The 15,437-nt window shown below is 47.1% G+C and overlaps 1 protein-coding gene across 1 annotated transcript; it reads left to right on the plus strand.

Annotated features, from left to right (window-relative positions):
* The first annotated feature begins 1,300 nt into the window (after positions 1–1,300).
* LOC109186813 lies at positions 1,301–4,720 on the plus strand. Its single transcript, XM_019336966.1, has 11 exons — positions 1,301–1,416; positions 1,525–1,656; positions 1,894–1,962; positions 2,062–2,166; positions 2,597–2,651; positions 2,877–2,950; positions 3,148–3,231; positions 3,323–3,463; positions 3,867–3,932; positions 4,042–4,151; positions 4,327–4,720. The coding sequence occupies exons 1-11, from the start codon at positions 1,330–1,332 to the stop codon at positions 4,493–4,495; spliced, it is 1,092 nt and encodes a 363-aa protein (XP_019192511.1). The 5' UTR covers positions 1,301–1,329; the 3' UTR covers positions 4,496–4,720.
* The last annotated feature ends 10,717 nt before the right edge of the window (positions 4,721–15,437 follow it).

The following is a 15,437-nucleotide window of genomic DNA, read 5'->3' on the forward strand; positions in this document are numbered from 1 at the left end:
AAACATTTATACTGAAATCCTAAGTTCATAATCTTAAATTATTATAAGTTCAATCCTTGATAATACCCTTTTGCTTGAGCCTGTTGTATATGCATGAGTGGATAGAGTATAATCCTGATAACATCATTTCGCTTGAGACCGTCGTATATAATCTTCATAGTACAATTTACTGGTTTACCTAGTGTACACTATGAGATCGTGACTGTAAGTTTGTTTGTACCAATTCCTCTCTGCTTGGGGTGAAATTGCATGTTATGTATTGTAATGGCAAATTATTTTGTGGACCTGAGTCTATCTTGTAAGGTGGACCCGGGTTTAAAAATTCACAATTTATAGAGTAAATACCTAAAATGGTCCCTCGACTGTATCTAAATTCACAAATTGGTCATCGACTTTCAATTTCAACCAATTAAGTCCTTAACTTTACAATTTTGACATGATTTGGTCCTCCATCTATTTGACCATTTGTTGACCGTGATCGACGATCACCAGAAAAACCATCAGCTCTCGTCGGAGCATATGGATGCCTCCAGGATGACGTTGCACCGGTTCGGAAACACGTCGTCTTCTTCGCTCTGGTACGAACTCAACTACATTGAATCCAAAGGGAGGACGAAGAAAGGCGACCGGATTTGGTAGATTGCTTTCGGCAGTGGATTAAAATGTAACAGTGTGGTCTGAAAATGCAATCGGAACCTTAAAAACCCGACGATGGACCATGAAATTACATATATATCCTCAAAAATCACAGTCAACAAACGGTCAAATAGACAGAGGACCAAATTGTGTTAAAATTGCAAAGTTAAGGACTTAATTGGTTAAAATTGAGAGTCGAGGACCAATTTGTGAATTTAGCTATAGTTGAGGGACCATTTTGGGTATTTACTCCAATTTATATACTGAATGTTTACAATTTACCTACTGAATGTTCACAATTTTTATATTCTAAATGTTCACAATTTATATACTGAATGTTCACAATTTACATACTGAATGTTCATAATTTACATACGGAATGTTCACAACTTTATATACTAAATGTTCATAATTTATTACAATTTGAATTTTAAACATTCACTACATAAATTGTGAATATTGACAATTGTGTATTTTGACCGGGGTCCACCTTGTAAGGTGGACCCAGGTCCATGGCATAACTATGTCCAAATGGACAAATGGGCCAAGTCATGAGTAGAGAAAAGCCCAAAGTCTGACGGGCCAAATTTGTCAAAGTTGACCCATAGTTGACGGCCCAATAGGCCCATTCTGAGATAAGCTTCGGCCATTTATTTTCTTCCAATAGCTTCTTCAGAGCTTTTATGCCTGAAAATGGAAACAGCTCTCAGCTTCAGGAGCTCCACTTGGGTCCCAGTCACGACGTCGTTTCCTCAGTCTCATGTCAAGCTCAATTTATTGGTTAGCAACCCTTATATACCAAAACTTTTTTTTTTTTTTCCTTAAATTTCCTAATTTTTTTGAATGTTATTTTCGTATGAATGGATTTATGTTTTTGCTAAAACACAGAGATTAAAGCGCTCCAGACGAGTGCAGAATCGGCAGAATAATTGCCTGTTGATAGTGAAGTCTTCCGGGTCGAGCATCAATGGGTCTTCTGACCCGTCTCCAGTCTCACCGAACAATATTTTCGTGGAAGAGGTATTTTAATTTCACTTGATTTTCTGCAATTTAATTAATTATTCTTGAATTTGTTCTCTCAAGGTGTCAACTTTTCAGAATTTTGTTTCTGGGTAATGGGTATCAATCAGAAACACTGGGTTTTGTTTTTATTTTGGCTGAAAGGATAAAGTTTGTGAAGTTAGTGGTGATAATGGGTTAAGGATGACAAAGCCTATGGGGCTAAGTATTCTGTTTCTTATTGTTCAAATTTAATAGGCCATTGGAGCAGAATATGGAGAGGGGTTTGAGACATTTAGAGCGGATGGATTACTCAAAGTTGATGTTGTAAGTGGCAACATGTACTCTTCTATTGTTTCGTCGAGAATTGCTAAAAAGCTTTTTGTTCTCTAAATTGATCAAATTTTTATTTTTGTTTGTGGTTAGGATTTTCTAAATGATAGACTGCAAGAAGGTTTCCTTCAAAGAATCCGGTATGCAATGAAACCTGACGAAGCTTATGGATTAGTTTTCTCTTGGGACAATGTAGTGGTAAGGTTCAATATCTTGCTGGTTATTTGACGTTTTCTGCCTGCAAAAATGTAATTGAATATTCCTTCTGCTTGTGGCTAGAGGGGAGATAGGTTAAATCGATAAATCCTAAATCAACTCAAGAGTAAGAATGTTTGTTGATTGTACTTCAAAAGAATTTTGCTTGTATAAACCTGGTAGTTCGTTGATTGGTGTAAAGAGACAGGATGGATTTGAACCAAGAAATTCAAGAAATTATGATATTATAAAGTAAAACACAAAGAAAAGAAAACACGGGAATTCTAAGAATATCCCTCCAGCTAGAATAAATTCCTACCGGGCACAAACTCTGTTACATAATCACGGTCTTCCTTGAGTTCTATCGTTTGAATGATTATTTGATTACTTTCCTTTCCTGCCTGATTTGTTTCGTTCATCTTTGTTTTTTCAGGCAGATACTCATGCTCTAAGGTTGAATGCCTGGAAGCAACTTGCTTCTGAAGAAGGTGACTAGGTCTTCCTCCCTTGATTATTGAGGACTACTTACTAAGTTCTTTTTTATCTTCTAGTTACTTCCCTTCTCTTAGCCCGTTATCATTTTCATGGAGTGCATTTATCGATTTAATGTTGAAAAAAAACTGTGATATTGAAGCGTTTCCTAGTGAGGATGGGATTTAGAAGAAATATTTGCCTATAATAGCACTTTAGTTATGATGATATGCATTACTCAGGGAAGGAAATTGCCGAAGATGATAGTATGCAAAGACTTTTGCTTTATGGTGGTGTCGATCATGTACTAAACAAGGTTAGCGTCACATGATTGCTTACGTACTCTTGAATGCTTATTAAATTTCGCTACAAATTTGAAAAGTTTCTCCCATAATTTATTGCGTTTTATGCTTTAATTTCTATTCTTTTCTGATTACTTCAACTTAACTTTAACTCAGACGAAGATGACTCTAATCTTTAATACGGTTTTTACAAGTATTCTTTGATTGGCAGGTGTTGCGGTGGGAGAAGGAAGAAAATGATTTGGTTCGATTGAGGTTAAGGTTATCACAGTTATTCTGTGACAATCTACTCCAAGTAACGCCTTTGTTGACACTCCTGTATGACCAGTTTTGGAGTTTGTTGTATTAGTTCATATCTTTAGAATAACGCTTTCCCTCTTATCCAGCTCTCGAAACCAATCGAAGGGCTGAAGGAATGGCTTGATGCTATATCAACAGCACGCATTCCTTGTGCAGTTGTTTCAAATCTAGATCGAAAAAATATGGTTGACGCCTTAGAACACCTGGGGCTCATGAAGTATTTTCAGGTTCGCAATCATATTATTATCATTTAATTGCTATAATCACGTGTTGTTGAGGTGTGGGTTTGGCTGTGTTTGAGCATATAATATATAAACATAAATGTGCAATCCAACTATCAGCTTAGGCTTTTAGTTGAGATGGAACACATGCTTCAATTTGGTATCAGAGCCAACCCCATGCCAAAGGTCATGGGTTGAATCTCCATGTCACCCGATAAAAAAGAGACTATGGTCCACGTGTTGCTTGGAGCTCATTGGAGCCCATCAAAAAGTAATTGGCCCGCACACGTGAGGGGCGTGTTTGAACATATAATATATAAACATAAATGTGCAATCCAACTATCAGCTTAGGCTTTTAGTCGAGGTTGAGCACATGCTTCAATTGATCGTAATCTTCTTGGAGCTGCAGGCTATTGTGTCAGAGGAAGACGGCATGGAATCCATAGCACAGAGGTTTCTTTCTGCAGCGGTAAAGGTATGGTTGAAATAATTACTCCCAACTCCCTTCGTTTACAGCCATTACGGTCTTTATTGCCCGGAATCGATTTCTAGGAACCTCGCTTATGCTAGGAATTCTTTCGCAGTTGGATAGGAAGCCATCTAAGTGCGTGGTGTTTGAAGACGACCCTAGAGGCATAACAGCGGCTCACAACTGTACAATGATGGCTGTAGCACTCATCGGTGCTCACCCAGCGTATGTCAATCTCTTACCATTCCATTCCAGTCTTTTCTCGATGATCAGATTCTAACATTCCTCGTATCCTCACTGTTTTCCCAACCCCCCCCCCCCCCCCCCCCCCCCGGATGAAATATCATTTGTTGATTGTCGGTCTCTAGAGAAACTGATTTGTGGAGAATGAAACTTGCAGGTATCATTTGGATCAGGCTGACCTTACAGTTGGCGGCTACAATGAGCTTTCAGTCATCAATCTCAGGAGATTATTTGCGCATAAAGGCTCCAACTTTATGGACCTGGAGAAGCAAATTGTGGAGAGAACTCCCCCCAGAAGGAAGCTGAGAATTGACACCATTTTCTGATCCAAATCCAACCCTCTTTCACCTCACTTGTACATTTTTCATTAGGGTAGATCACACTCATCATTTAGGGGCTCTTTTTGCTTCCTTTATTATTATTTTTTTCATTTAGGATTTATATTATTATATATAAATAGTAGAAACCACAAAGCATGTATTTAACACAAATATTGGTCTTTTTTATTATGTGAAAAGTTTTTTTTTATTTTTTATTTTTTTAGTGATAAAGTAAACTTGCAGTCATTATTTGAGGGTGTGTAGTAGATAAATTTTGCATTGTAACTCTTGTCAATAAAGGACTATTGGGAGGTAGTAGCCCATAAATAACTGCCTAGCAATAGGTTGCTTCCGTTTGGAGTTGAATTTGTATAACATTGTTACTAAGTTAACAATATAGTCTGACCCGACTTGGTTAGGGTTAGGGTTGTTTCAAAAAGTTTTTTTCTCCTTTTACATTTTATAATAATGTCTTGTGGCATTAATATGATTAATCCAACCGGGTCTTAACCAGGGATTCAATTCCCATTCAATAGAGACTCACCTCGCAATACGGATCAACAACCTAGGCCTGTCATCTATGAGTCGATGTTTTAAGTCGGTGGCTTGGTGTTGATTTATAGTTTACCTTCTTTGTGGTGCTCTCCAAATATATTTTTAGGTAGGAATTACAGACTTATCGATAAATAAAACATTAATATTTTAATCCTATAATTACATTAATAGTCTATTTACGGTGTGGTATAGTAAGGTGTGTGGTGTAGAGCACTTATATGAGGTGCATATTTACGTCAAACTTTTTGACGGGTTCTTCCTAAAGCTGAGAGAGGAATCATTAAAACGACAATAATTGAACAAAAACCAACGGTTTCGATTGTTTTCATGTTTGGCTATGATCCATATGGACACCTTGTCGGCCACATTCCTATACTATGCGCATTTTAATTTGTTGTGAGGCTGTCCGCTGTCCACCACCACCACCACCGCCGTGGCCATCGCCATCACCTTCCACGCTTCACCGCCGATCCAACTTTCCAGTGATTATTCCATCTTCATTCTTCGCATTCTGGTTTCAACCCATGTCCTTGTCATATACAGGTTATATATATATATATATATATATATATATATATAAAAGTTCCAGTGCGGGTAAGTGTTTCCTGTGCAGTTGTGCGGGTGATTAATGTACGTGAGTTTTGTACTTAAAGTGCGTGAGTTTTGTACTTAAAGTGCGTGAGGTTTGTGCTTAATGTGCGTGCGTGCGTGCATACTAAGTTTTGTGCTTAATGTGCGTGAGTTTTGTACTTAAGGTGTGTGAGTCTTGTGCTTAAGTGGGTGAGTTTTGTGCTTAATGTGCGTAAGTGTGTACTTAATGTGAGTTTTGTACTTAAGGTGTGTGAGTCTTGTGCTTAAGTGGGTAAGTTTTGTGCTTAATGTGCGTGAGTGTGTACTTAATGTGAGTTGTGGTTGAAACTCATGAGTTTTGTGCTTAAGGTGCGTGCGTCTTGTGCTTAAGGTGCGTCAGTCTTGTGCTTAACGTGCGTCAATTTGTGCTTAATGTGAGTAGTTGTTGAAACTTAAATGGTGCCTGAGTTCTATGCTTAAGATGTGTAAGGCTTGTGCTTAACGTGCGTGAGGTTGTGTTCTTAAGGTGTTTTGTTTGTGTGCTTAATGTGTGTTCTGTACTTTGAGATTAATGCTTAACACCGCACGGAAAGCCTCACCCGCATCCCTATATATATATATATATATATATATATATATATATATATATATATATAACTCCTAAATATTCTGAAGTGGCTAAATCTGTTATAATGGATTAATTAATAAAACTTGATAATGATGATTAATTAATTTGGACGACACCCCAACCAGCTTCATGCATGCATGGAATATAATCTCATGCTGGCGGTTTGGTCCCTACTGAAGTAATGATAAGAATGATAGCTGTTTTTCAAAGAAAAAATATTAAAAATAAAATTTTGATAATAAGGGGGGAGCTGAGGGGGATTAAAGGAGATCATTAATTTATGCCGACCAGCTATATATCAATTATGGTTAAGTTGATCTTTACTACAGATCGTGCAAAATGAGTAAATGCCAACTGACTCTGGAAAGGATTACAACAAAGGTGAAATTAATAAATTGCTCAAATAATCACCAAGTGGGAAGTGTATATATATATATATATATATATATATATATATATATATATATATATAGTCAGGATAAGGTGAGAACTAATAAGTAGTGATGAAGATGTACAAACTAATCTCATTTGTCTATTTATAATGATCAAGGATTGGAAACTAAGGAAATTTAAAAAAAAAAATAATGCAGTAGCACTTTTGTAATTATGATGGTGCATTTAAAAGGTAACAATACACTCGATAATGTATCCGTAGATAACCAACAATGCACTCAAGATCTATAATAATGCACTAATATGAGTGCACTAATAATAGTTATCTGCGAATGGACTTTCGATTAAGCGTTTTTAAATGCATAAACATTGATGGTTTTTGGGTTTTCGGGCCCAAGGAGGTCCAACACAACCTTAAGCTGGTGGATACACCTTTCAAAAAAGGGTTTGAGTCTTCGTAAAATATGATGCTTAGTAGTACTTGTCTATTCCCTCTCCGGGTCCTTGAATCTCTCCCATACAAGGGTGGAGGAGCCCTCTTTATAGTGGCTCCTCCTCTACTGACTTAAAGGCTTATGATGGCCGACTTAAAGATTACATTCAATGCGCCGATCCGTTGGGCGACGTTACGGATTCTGCCAACGGCTCTCTTTGGCTAGTAACTGGCGGACCGAGCCCGGCCTTTAATGCCTCAACGGCTCCTTGTCTTAACTGCGTTGAAGGCTCCCTCAACGGCTCTCTGGACCGAGTCCTCTCCTAGGTCGGGCCTGGGCCGACTCCTCGTCCCCGTTTGGTATTGGGCCGTCCTTCCGATCTCTGAACTGGGCCTCCCTCTTTGGACCTGGGCCGAGTCCAGGACTCGGCCCATGCATTCTTTCTGGGCCTCTTTTCTTGGGCCGGGGTTCTCACCCCATCAACTAGTCCCTCACTTTTCCATACCCGGTCCACCAACCTGGGTTTGGAAAAGTAGTAACCATCTCCTGCTCACCGAATCCGTGCCTTGATTGACTCAGGATCGGCCCAGATTATTCGCTATCTCCCGGATCTCACGGGACCGTTCTGATCTCCTCGGCCTGGCCTGACACCTATAAATGACCTTGGCCGTTCTTTTCTTAACTTACTAATTCCTTATGGGTCGCTCACCACTGAAAGGGAAGCAGATTGATTTTGGGTCGCCCCGGCGCCCTTTGCCTTTGAAACGGACTCGGCCTGAGAGGGAGCCTAAAAGGAAGGCTCCCCGTCCGACTCCACAGAGATCACCTGCTGGCGCTACCTCTATGGCTCTTCATCCGCCGACTCCTGCTCGTCGTGAAGTCGCTCCGACTTCTCGCCATTCTCCCCCTCCGGGGTCTGCTCGAGTAACTTCCCCAGGCGGGGCCGTTGTTGACGTGCCTGTCCCAGAGCAGCTGACCTTTCGTATGACCTTTTCTATTCCTCTGGATGACTTGGACGGTCCGGTTACCGGGCTAATGAACGAGGAAGACTTCGCTCGTTATCAGGAGATGTGCCCGGACAATGAAGAGCTGGTTGTGCCGCCACTCATGCCGGCGTTCTGGGACTCGCTTTGCCCACCCTCTCCTGGGCCGTCGGAAGGGTTCTTTGGAAGCGGCTCCTCCTCGCCGAGTGAGTGATCTTTGTGAACTGGGGTCGGCCGGATTCTCTAGAGGGGTAGTTCTGTTAGGAGCACTCGCTTACTCTGTAATAAGCTCCTTGTAACCTGCACCTTCTTTATTTTATAATAAAATATTTTCGGCCTTCAGTTTTCATCTTTTTCAGTATATTTAGTGCACTCGTCCGTCTCAATTGTCGAGGAGTCGGCTGCGATGTCGAGTCCTCTTTCCGCTTGACACCTGTAAATCTCGCTTCCCAGGGCGAGCCAGGCTTTTTTCAGTTTAGCGTGCGAATCTCACCCTTCCCGAGCTAATTGGATGGGATTAATCTCTGACAGAGATTCACGCTGCCCATCCAATCCGGCTTAGTTATGTCAGTTACGATTCCCTCCGTGATTTGCGCCTCGGTCGTTGCTCTCTCGAGGCTCTATATAAGGGCTTTTGGTAGCTCTGTGCTTTCTCACCATTTTACACCTCAAAAACCTCAAGCTATGAGTTTCAGAGACGGTGATCGTCGTTGGTCCATCCGTAATAAGGAGCATGCCCGGCAGGAGGAGCTCCGGCGGAAGAGGGCGGCTAGCGGAGGGTACCTGGTGGGCGACTCCGCTTCTGATCCCATCGTGGTGCTTCCTGACATGCTTGATCCGATGGTCGTGGAACCGGAGGAGGACGAGATGGTGCCCATGGTAGAAGATCTAGAGCCAGAGGGGGACCTAGACTGGGAGGCTCCTCCGCTTTTTGGCGTGGCCATGTCGCCGAGTGCTCTGGAGAGACCCCTGCAGATGGTCGTAGATGGGAAGCCTGCTGTGTATCTGGATGAACTGCCCGAGCCCGAGCCTGAGCCGAGTCCGTTGCCTTTCCGCCCCCACTACTGTTTGGAGGGTCCGGAGCCGGTGCGTCACGCGGAGGAGGAGGAAGTTAAGCCCTAGGCCTGTCTTTTCTGTGTAATGCCTATAGCCGAGTCCTCGGCCTTGTACCCTTGTCTTTATGGAATAAAATCTCGTTTTTACTTTTTGGTCCCCGGTTTTTACGTGTTCCTTTGGCCGGCTCTTGGTCGTTATGACCGACTTGTAAACTCTGTCCGACTAAGTCCCGTGGGTGGGGGACTCGGCAAATTTTGTCAGCCGATCTTGCAACCTGAAGCTCGTCCGGGCCTCTTTATTTGGCCGGACCCGGCCGGGTCACTTCTAGAAACTTCCAGCGAGATCTGGATGGGCCCCCCTAGTCTTTGCCTTGATGGGCCTTTGGTCTGGCAGGCCGGGTCATCGTCACTCAGCCTTGGCCTAGGGTAGACGCGCCGCTTGCAGGCTAGCCCTAGGCCTGAACCGTCGTTTCGCCCATCGAGGCATTAAATGCGGCGTCCCTTCGACGTCTTGTCGCCTCCGATTCCTCCACTACGGAGGCGCCGCGTGGCAGCCTCTTGGACTTCCTTCTCCCTTTAAAAGGCCTTTTCCTTCCATTCTTCTTCTTCAATTCTCCCACCAAGCTTCTGCTCTTTCACCGTCTTCTCAGCCTCAACTCCAATCTGTAAGTAATGCCTTCCTCTTCTCATTCTTCTTCTTCCTCCCGTCGGCCGTCTTTTGACAATCCGGCGGGGACCTCTCCATCATCCTCTTCTTCTTCTTCCGTCGTCCGCCGCCTGGAAATGCCGGCGGACTTCCAGGCGGTGTCTTCTTCTTCCCTCTTAGCCCCTTCTTCTTCTGGGGCGGCCACTCCGATGAGCCCAGCCCCGTTAACTACGGTGGCGGCTTTGCCGGGCGGCGTTGCACGGCCGCGAGGCAAGTTTGACTCAGTTGTCCGGTCGTCCGGTCTTCCATCGTCGGCCACAGCGGCGGACCTGGATATGGCCCGCTTTCTGCTTGGCCCTTCGGCCATGGTCGTCGCGGCGGAGGGCCGGCCTATCCACGACCCGCCGGAGGGTTTTGTGGGTATCCATTTGCACTCGGTTGCATTCGGCTTCCGAGTGCCCCCACACCCATTTCTTTCGCTTCTCTTTCGGCATTATAACTTGGTTCCGGGCCAGTTAGTGCCTAACTCTCACCGACTCCTGACCAGCTTCATCAATCTCTGCCATTGGTGGAAGTGCGAGCCAGATTTGGACCTATTCCGGTACCTCTTTACCGTGGACAAGGTCGGCTCTCACTCGCCCGGCTTTATCCAAGTCGCCGCCCGTCCGGGGCGACAACTTTTCGAGGGGTTGTCCGACTCGATAAAAGAGTGGAAGCCCCTTTATTTCTTCGTCCGACCTCGCTCCTCTTCCTTCACCTTTCCGACCCTTTGGCCGGCGACTCTCTTCAAGCCCTGCTCTCGGCGCGCCGTCTTTACGGAGGATGCTGTCATGGGCAGCGACTTCTTGAAGGGCTTCGGGCCGTACTCCGTTAAGTACTGGTCTCGAGTCCGGGCCATGGCCAAGCATGGCCTTCTGCCGGAGGGCGCCGCCACCATAGGTAGCGTCTCTTTCCTCTTCCTTCTCGTCTTGCTTTTTGTTTTCTACGGGAACACTCACAAGTGAGTGTATTTCTTTTACAGGTCCGTACGACTCCGATACCTCCAGCTCCGGCGAAGCAATCGCACCGACTCCTGAGATGGCAAATAGAGCGGAAAAGATGAGGCGTCACCTGACGCAACGCTCCACGGGTACGGCCGCTGCGTCCTCTTCTCAGCCATCGCCGGCGGTCCGGCCGACTCCTTCGTCTACCCACAACGTGGTCGACCTCACACCTTCGCCCGTGGTATCGCCCAGTCGGCAGCCGCCTCCTCCCTCTACTGAGAGTCCGAGTTCTAAGCGGCCTGCTGAGCCTACGGAGGGGCCGGCTCCAAAGAGGATCAGGCTGTGCCACGAGGTGGACGAGGACGCCCAAATCTGGATGGGCAACACCTCCGTTCGCAAGTGGTGCAAGGATGTTCTTTTGCCAAAGGATGTGGAGTCGACCCGTGCTCTTGGCGACGGGTTCATCATCGAGGCTTTGCTCCGGCAGTCGTATCGCGTAAGTGTTACTCATTCGGCCTTTCCCTCTGTTTGCTTTTCTTTTCTGTTCGACTGATGGCTGGGTGTGCAGGACCTCGCCCTCCAGATGGAACTGGGCAATCGGTTCCAGGGCTTTAGGAACGATATGCGGGCCATGACCGCCAAGCAGCGCCAAACAGAGGAAGCTCTTCTGGAAGAGCAGGCGAAGCAACTCAAGATGGTGGAGGTGCACAACGCCGAGCTGCTGAGGGTCACCCGTCAATGGGAGGAGGAGAAGGGCAAAGTGGCCACGATCGCCGCGACTTCCGTCGCAGATTATAAGAAGTCGGCGGCCTTCGAGGCGGATGTGTAGGCGGCGGTGGCAGCTCGGAGGAGAGAGGTGGCCAAGGAGTGGCTGGCGACCCCGGAGGGCGATGATTTCCTCCTCGACCTGGGCGAGCGAGATTACTGCCTCGGCTTCCGCGAGGCGCAGATGGAGATTCACGCCACCTTGTTGGCCCGCGACCCTTCGTTTACTCCCGAGAGCTGGGGCCTCAAGCCGGTGCTGGACGCTGATGGGCCGATTGCGCCTACTGACCCGGCGACTCTTCCTGCGGCGACGCCTCCAGAGCTTGCCGAGTCCCTTCCTCAGGCGGAGGACCCTTCCTCTGTTCCCCTCGCTGGACCATCGGCGGGGGCGCAAGTTGAAGGGGTCGCCGTCGATACCCCCTCCACTGTAGACTAGGGTCTTTTTAGAATAGACCCTCTTTTTGTAAGGGCTGGCCTCCTTATCGGTCGTATTTTAATAAAGAAACAGTTTTTTCATCTCTTTTCACGGAATTTGTCCTTGGGCTCTTTTAATATTGGCATTCTTCTAAGGCTTTGAACTTTACTTTTTCCTCGCCGAGCTCCTCAGTCAAGGCGACTCTTTCATGCTTCCTCCGAGAAACGACTAAGGGCCTGGGCTCTCGTCTCCCAGCTCTTTCTCGCCGAGTCCCTCAGTCGAGGCGACTCCTTTCCGCTTTTTCTCTTGGAAACGACTAAGGGTCTGGCCCCTTGCTTCCTATCTTTCTCTCGCCGAGTCCCTCAGTCGAGGCGACTCCTTTAGGCTTTTTCTGTTCTCAGAAACGGTTTAGGGTCAGTGCCCCGTTGTTTCTATATATACTTGCCGAGTCTCTCAGTCGAGGCGACTCCTTTTGGCTTTTTCACGGAAACGTCTAAGGGTCTGGGCCCTTGTTTCCTATCTTTCTCTCGCCGAGTCCCTTAGTCGAGGCGACTCCTTTAGGCTTTTTCTGTTCTCAGAAACGGTTTAGGGTCAGTGCCCCGTTGTTTCTATATATACTTGCCGAGTCTCTCAGTCGAGGCGACTCCTTTTGGCTTTTTCACGGAAACGTCTAAGGGTCTGGGCCCTTGTTTCCTATCTTTCTCTCGCCGAGTCCCTCAGTCGAGGCGACTCCTTTAGGCTTTTTCTGTTCTCAGAAACGGTTTAGGGTCAGTGCCCCGTTGTTTCTATATATACTTGCCGAGTCCCTGGGGACGATTGGCTGCAACCCACACACTTCTATTCGGATTTCTTGGAATCCTCGATCTCATACATGACTTGTCATTGGCTACTGATAAAATCTTTTCAGATGCATAGCATTCCATATTCGATCTATAAGCTTGCCTTCCATGGTCTCTAACTTGTAAGTTCCGGCCTGAACTACGGTCGCGATGCGGTACGGTCCTTCCCACTTGACCGCGAGCTTGCCCCCTTCGGTGGGCTGGCTGGCTTGTCGATCCCGCAGCACTAGGTCGCCAACCTGGAAGGTTCGCGGGCGAGTTCTGCGGTCGCGGTATCTTTTCACTGCCTGCTGGTACTCAGCCATTCGCGCACTCGCGGCTTCCCTTCTTTCTTCTAGAAAATTTTTCTCAATCTGCAGGCTCTCCTCATTTGTTGCGTCCGAGTAGGTGCGAACCCGGTGGGTGGGTTCGACCACTTCGACGGGAACCTTGGCCTCAAAGCCGTATGCGAGCGAGAACGGACTCTCTCCCGTCGCTCGCCGCTGGGTAGTGCGATAGGCCCAAAGGACTCGATCAAGCTCGTCCGCCCAGTTTCCTCGGACGTCTCCGAGTTTCTTCCGGATCCCATCGACCAGGGTTCGGTTCACATTCTCCACCTGTCCATTTGCCTGGGGGTAGGCCACTGATACCTTGGTATGCTTGATACCGTGTCGGCGGCAGAATTCGGCGAACGCCTGGCAATCAAACTGTCGCCCGTTATCGCTGACGATGTGCTCGGGCAAACCGTAGCGACAGATCACCTTTTTCCACAGAAAACGTCGACACTGGTACTCGGTGATGGTAGCCAGGGGTTCCACCTCGACCCACTTGGTGAAGTAATCGATGGCCACGACGCAAAACTTCAATCCTCCCGGGGCGACGGGTAATGGTCCCAATAGGTCTATTCCCCATTTGGCGAAGGGAATGGCAGTGGTGACCGGTGTATAGAAGGTGGCTGGCCGAGTGTCTTTCCTGGCGAATGCCTGACAAACGCCACATTTGGACATCCGTTCAACACAATCTCGCATCATGGTCGGCCAGTAATACCCTTGAACGACCAATTTTCGGGCGAGCGTGTGAGCACCCTGGTGCGCAGCGCAAATGCCTCTGTGGGCTTCATCCATTACCTTCTCGGCCTCAGGCTTAAGTAGGCATTTCAACAAGGGTCCTCCGAACGACTGTTTATATAGGTCTCCGTCTACGATCCGAAAAGAGGGAGCTTTCCGCCGAACCCTTGCGGCGACTGATGGGTCAGCTGGCAACTCGCCTGTTTCCTTGAATCGCCGGATGTCATCTATCCAGAACATCTCCGGGTTTTTCTCTCGATCCCACCCTTCGATGCTTACTTGCTGGACATCTAGCGGCGCCTCTTCGATACTCGGCCGACTTAGCTCCTCCTTCTGGCAAATCTTTATTAAGCGGTCCGGCACCCCTTCCAGGGCGATTTTAGACAAGATGTCGGCCTCTACGTTGTCCGCCCGGGATATGTATTCTATTTCGTAAGCTTCGAACCCCTTCAACATCTTGGTGGCACATTCTTTGTACAACGCCATCCTCGCGTTCTTAGCTTCGCACGTACCCGAGATCTGCCCGACCACTAGTCGGGAGTCGGTTTTGACTCGTAGCCGTTCGATTCCTAGACCCTTGGCGAGTCGGAGGCCGTTCAATACTGCTTCGTACTCGGCCTCGTTATTTGATACAGGGAACAGGTACCTTAGGGCGTAATACAGCCGAAATCCCTCCAGGGTGATGAGCACAACGCCGCCTCCGCAGTGCTGTCGACTTGATGCTCCGTCCGCATGCATCTCCCACCACTCGCCCGGGGTGCTTTCCGAGGCACTTTCCTTCTCCTCCTCGCTCGCCGTACACTCGACCAGGAAGTCGGCCAAAGCTTGGCCTTTGATGGAGGGCCTGGGTTGGTACTCGATCCCGTATTGAGTCAGCTCGACGGCCCACTTCACTAGCCGGCCGGAAGACAAGGGGTTCCGTAGTACACTCCCGAGTGGTTGATCCGTCAGGACCCGGACGGTATGGGCTTGGAAATAAGGCGCCAACTTGCGCACGGTGACCACCAAGGCATACACGATCTTTTCCAGGGCAGTGTACCGTGTCTCGGCAGCTTTCAGTGAGCGGCTTACATAGTAAACCGGGTGCTGGACTCGGTCCTCCTCTCGAACCAACACCGAACTTACCGCTTTGGCCGAGGCGGCGAGGTACAACAGTAATGGCTCGCCCTCCTGGGGGGTAGACAGTACTGGGGGAGTCGACAGATATCGTTTTAATTCCTCGAACGACTGTTGGCATTCGGCAGTCCAAGCGAATCCCTCTTTCTTCTTCATGGCTTCGAAGAAAGGCACAGTCTTATCCGCCGATTTGCTCAGAAAACGGCTGAGAGCGGCCAGTCGTCCGGTCAAGCGTTGTAGGTCCTTGATAGTAGTAGGAGGCTGCATGTCGAGGATGGCTTGTACTTTCTCTGGGTTAGGCTCAATGCCTCGTTTGGTGACCATGTAGCCCAAGAACTTACCGCCCTGGACGGCGAACGCACACTTCTTGGGGTTCAGTCGGAGGTTATACTTTATCATTACTTTAAAGCAGTCGGCTAAATCCTCCGCGTGTTTGTCCTCCTCTCGACTCTTGACGAGCATGTCGTCGACGTACGCAGCCATCGACTTTCCTAGCAGGTGGTGGAATAACCGGGCGACC

The sequence above is a fragment of the Ipomoea nil genome, unplaced genomic scaffold, assembly GCF_001879475.1.
Source record: "Ipomoea nil cultivar Tokyo-kokei standard unplaced genomic scaffold, Asagao_1.1 scaffold1407, whole genome shotgun sequence".
Classification (NCBI taxonomy): domain Eukaryota; kingdom Viridiplantae; phylum Streptophyta; class Magnoliopsida; order Solanales; family Convolvulaceae; genus Ipomoea; species Ipomoea nil.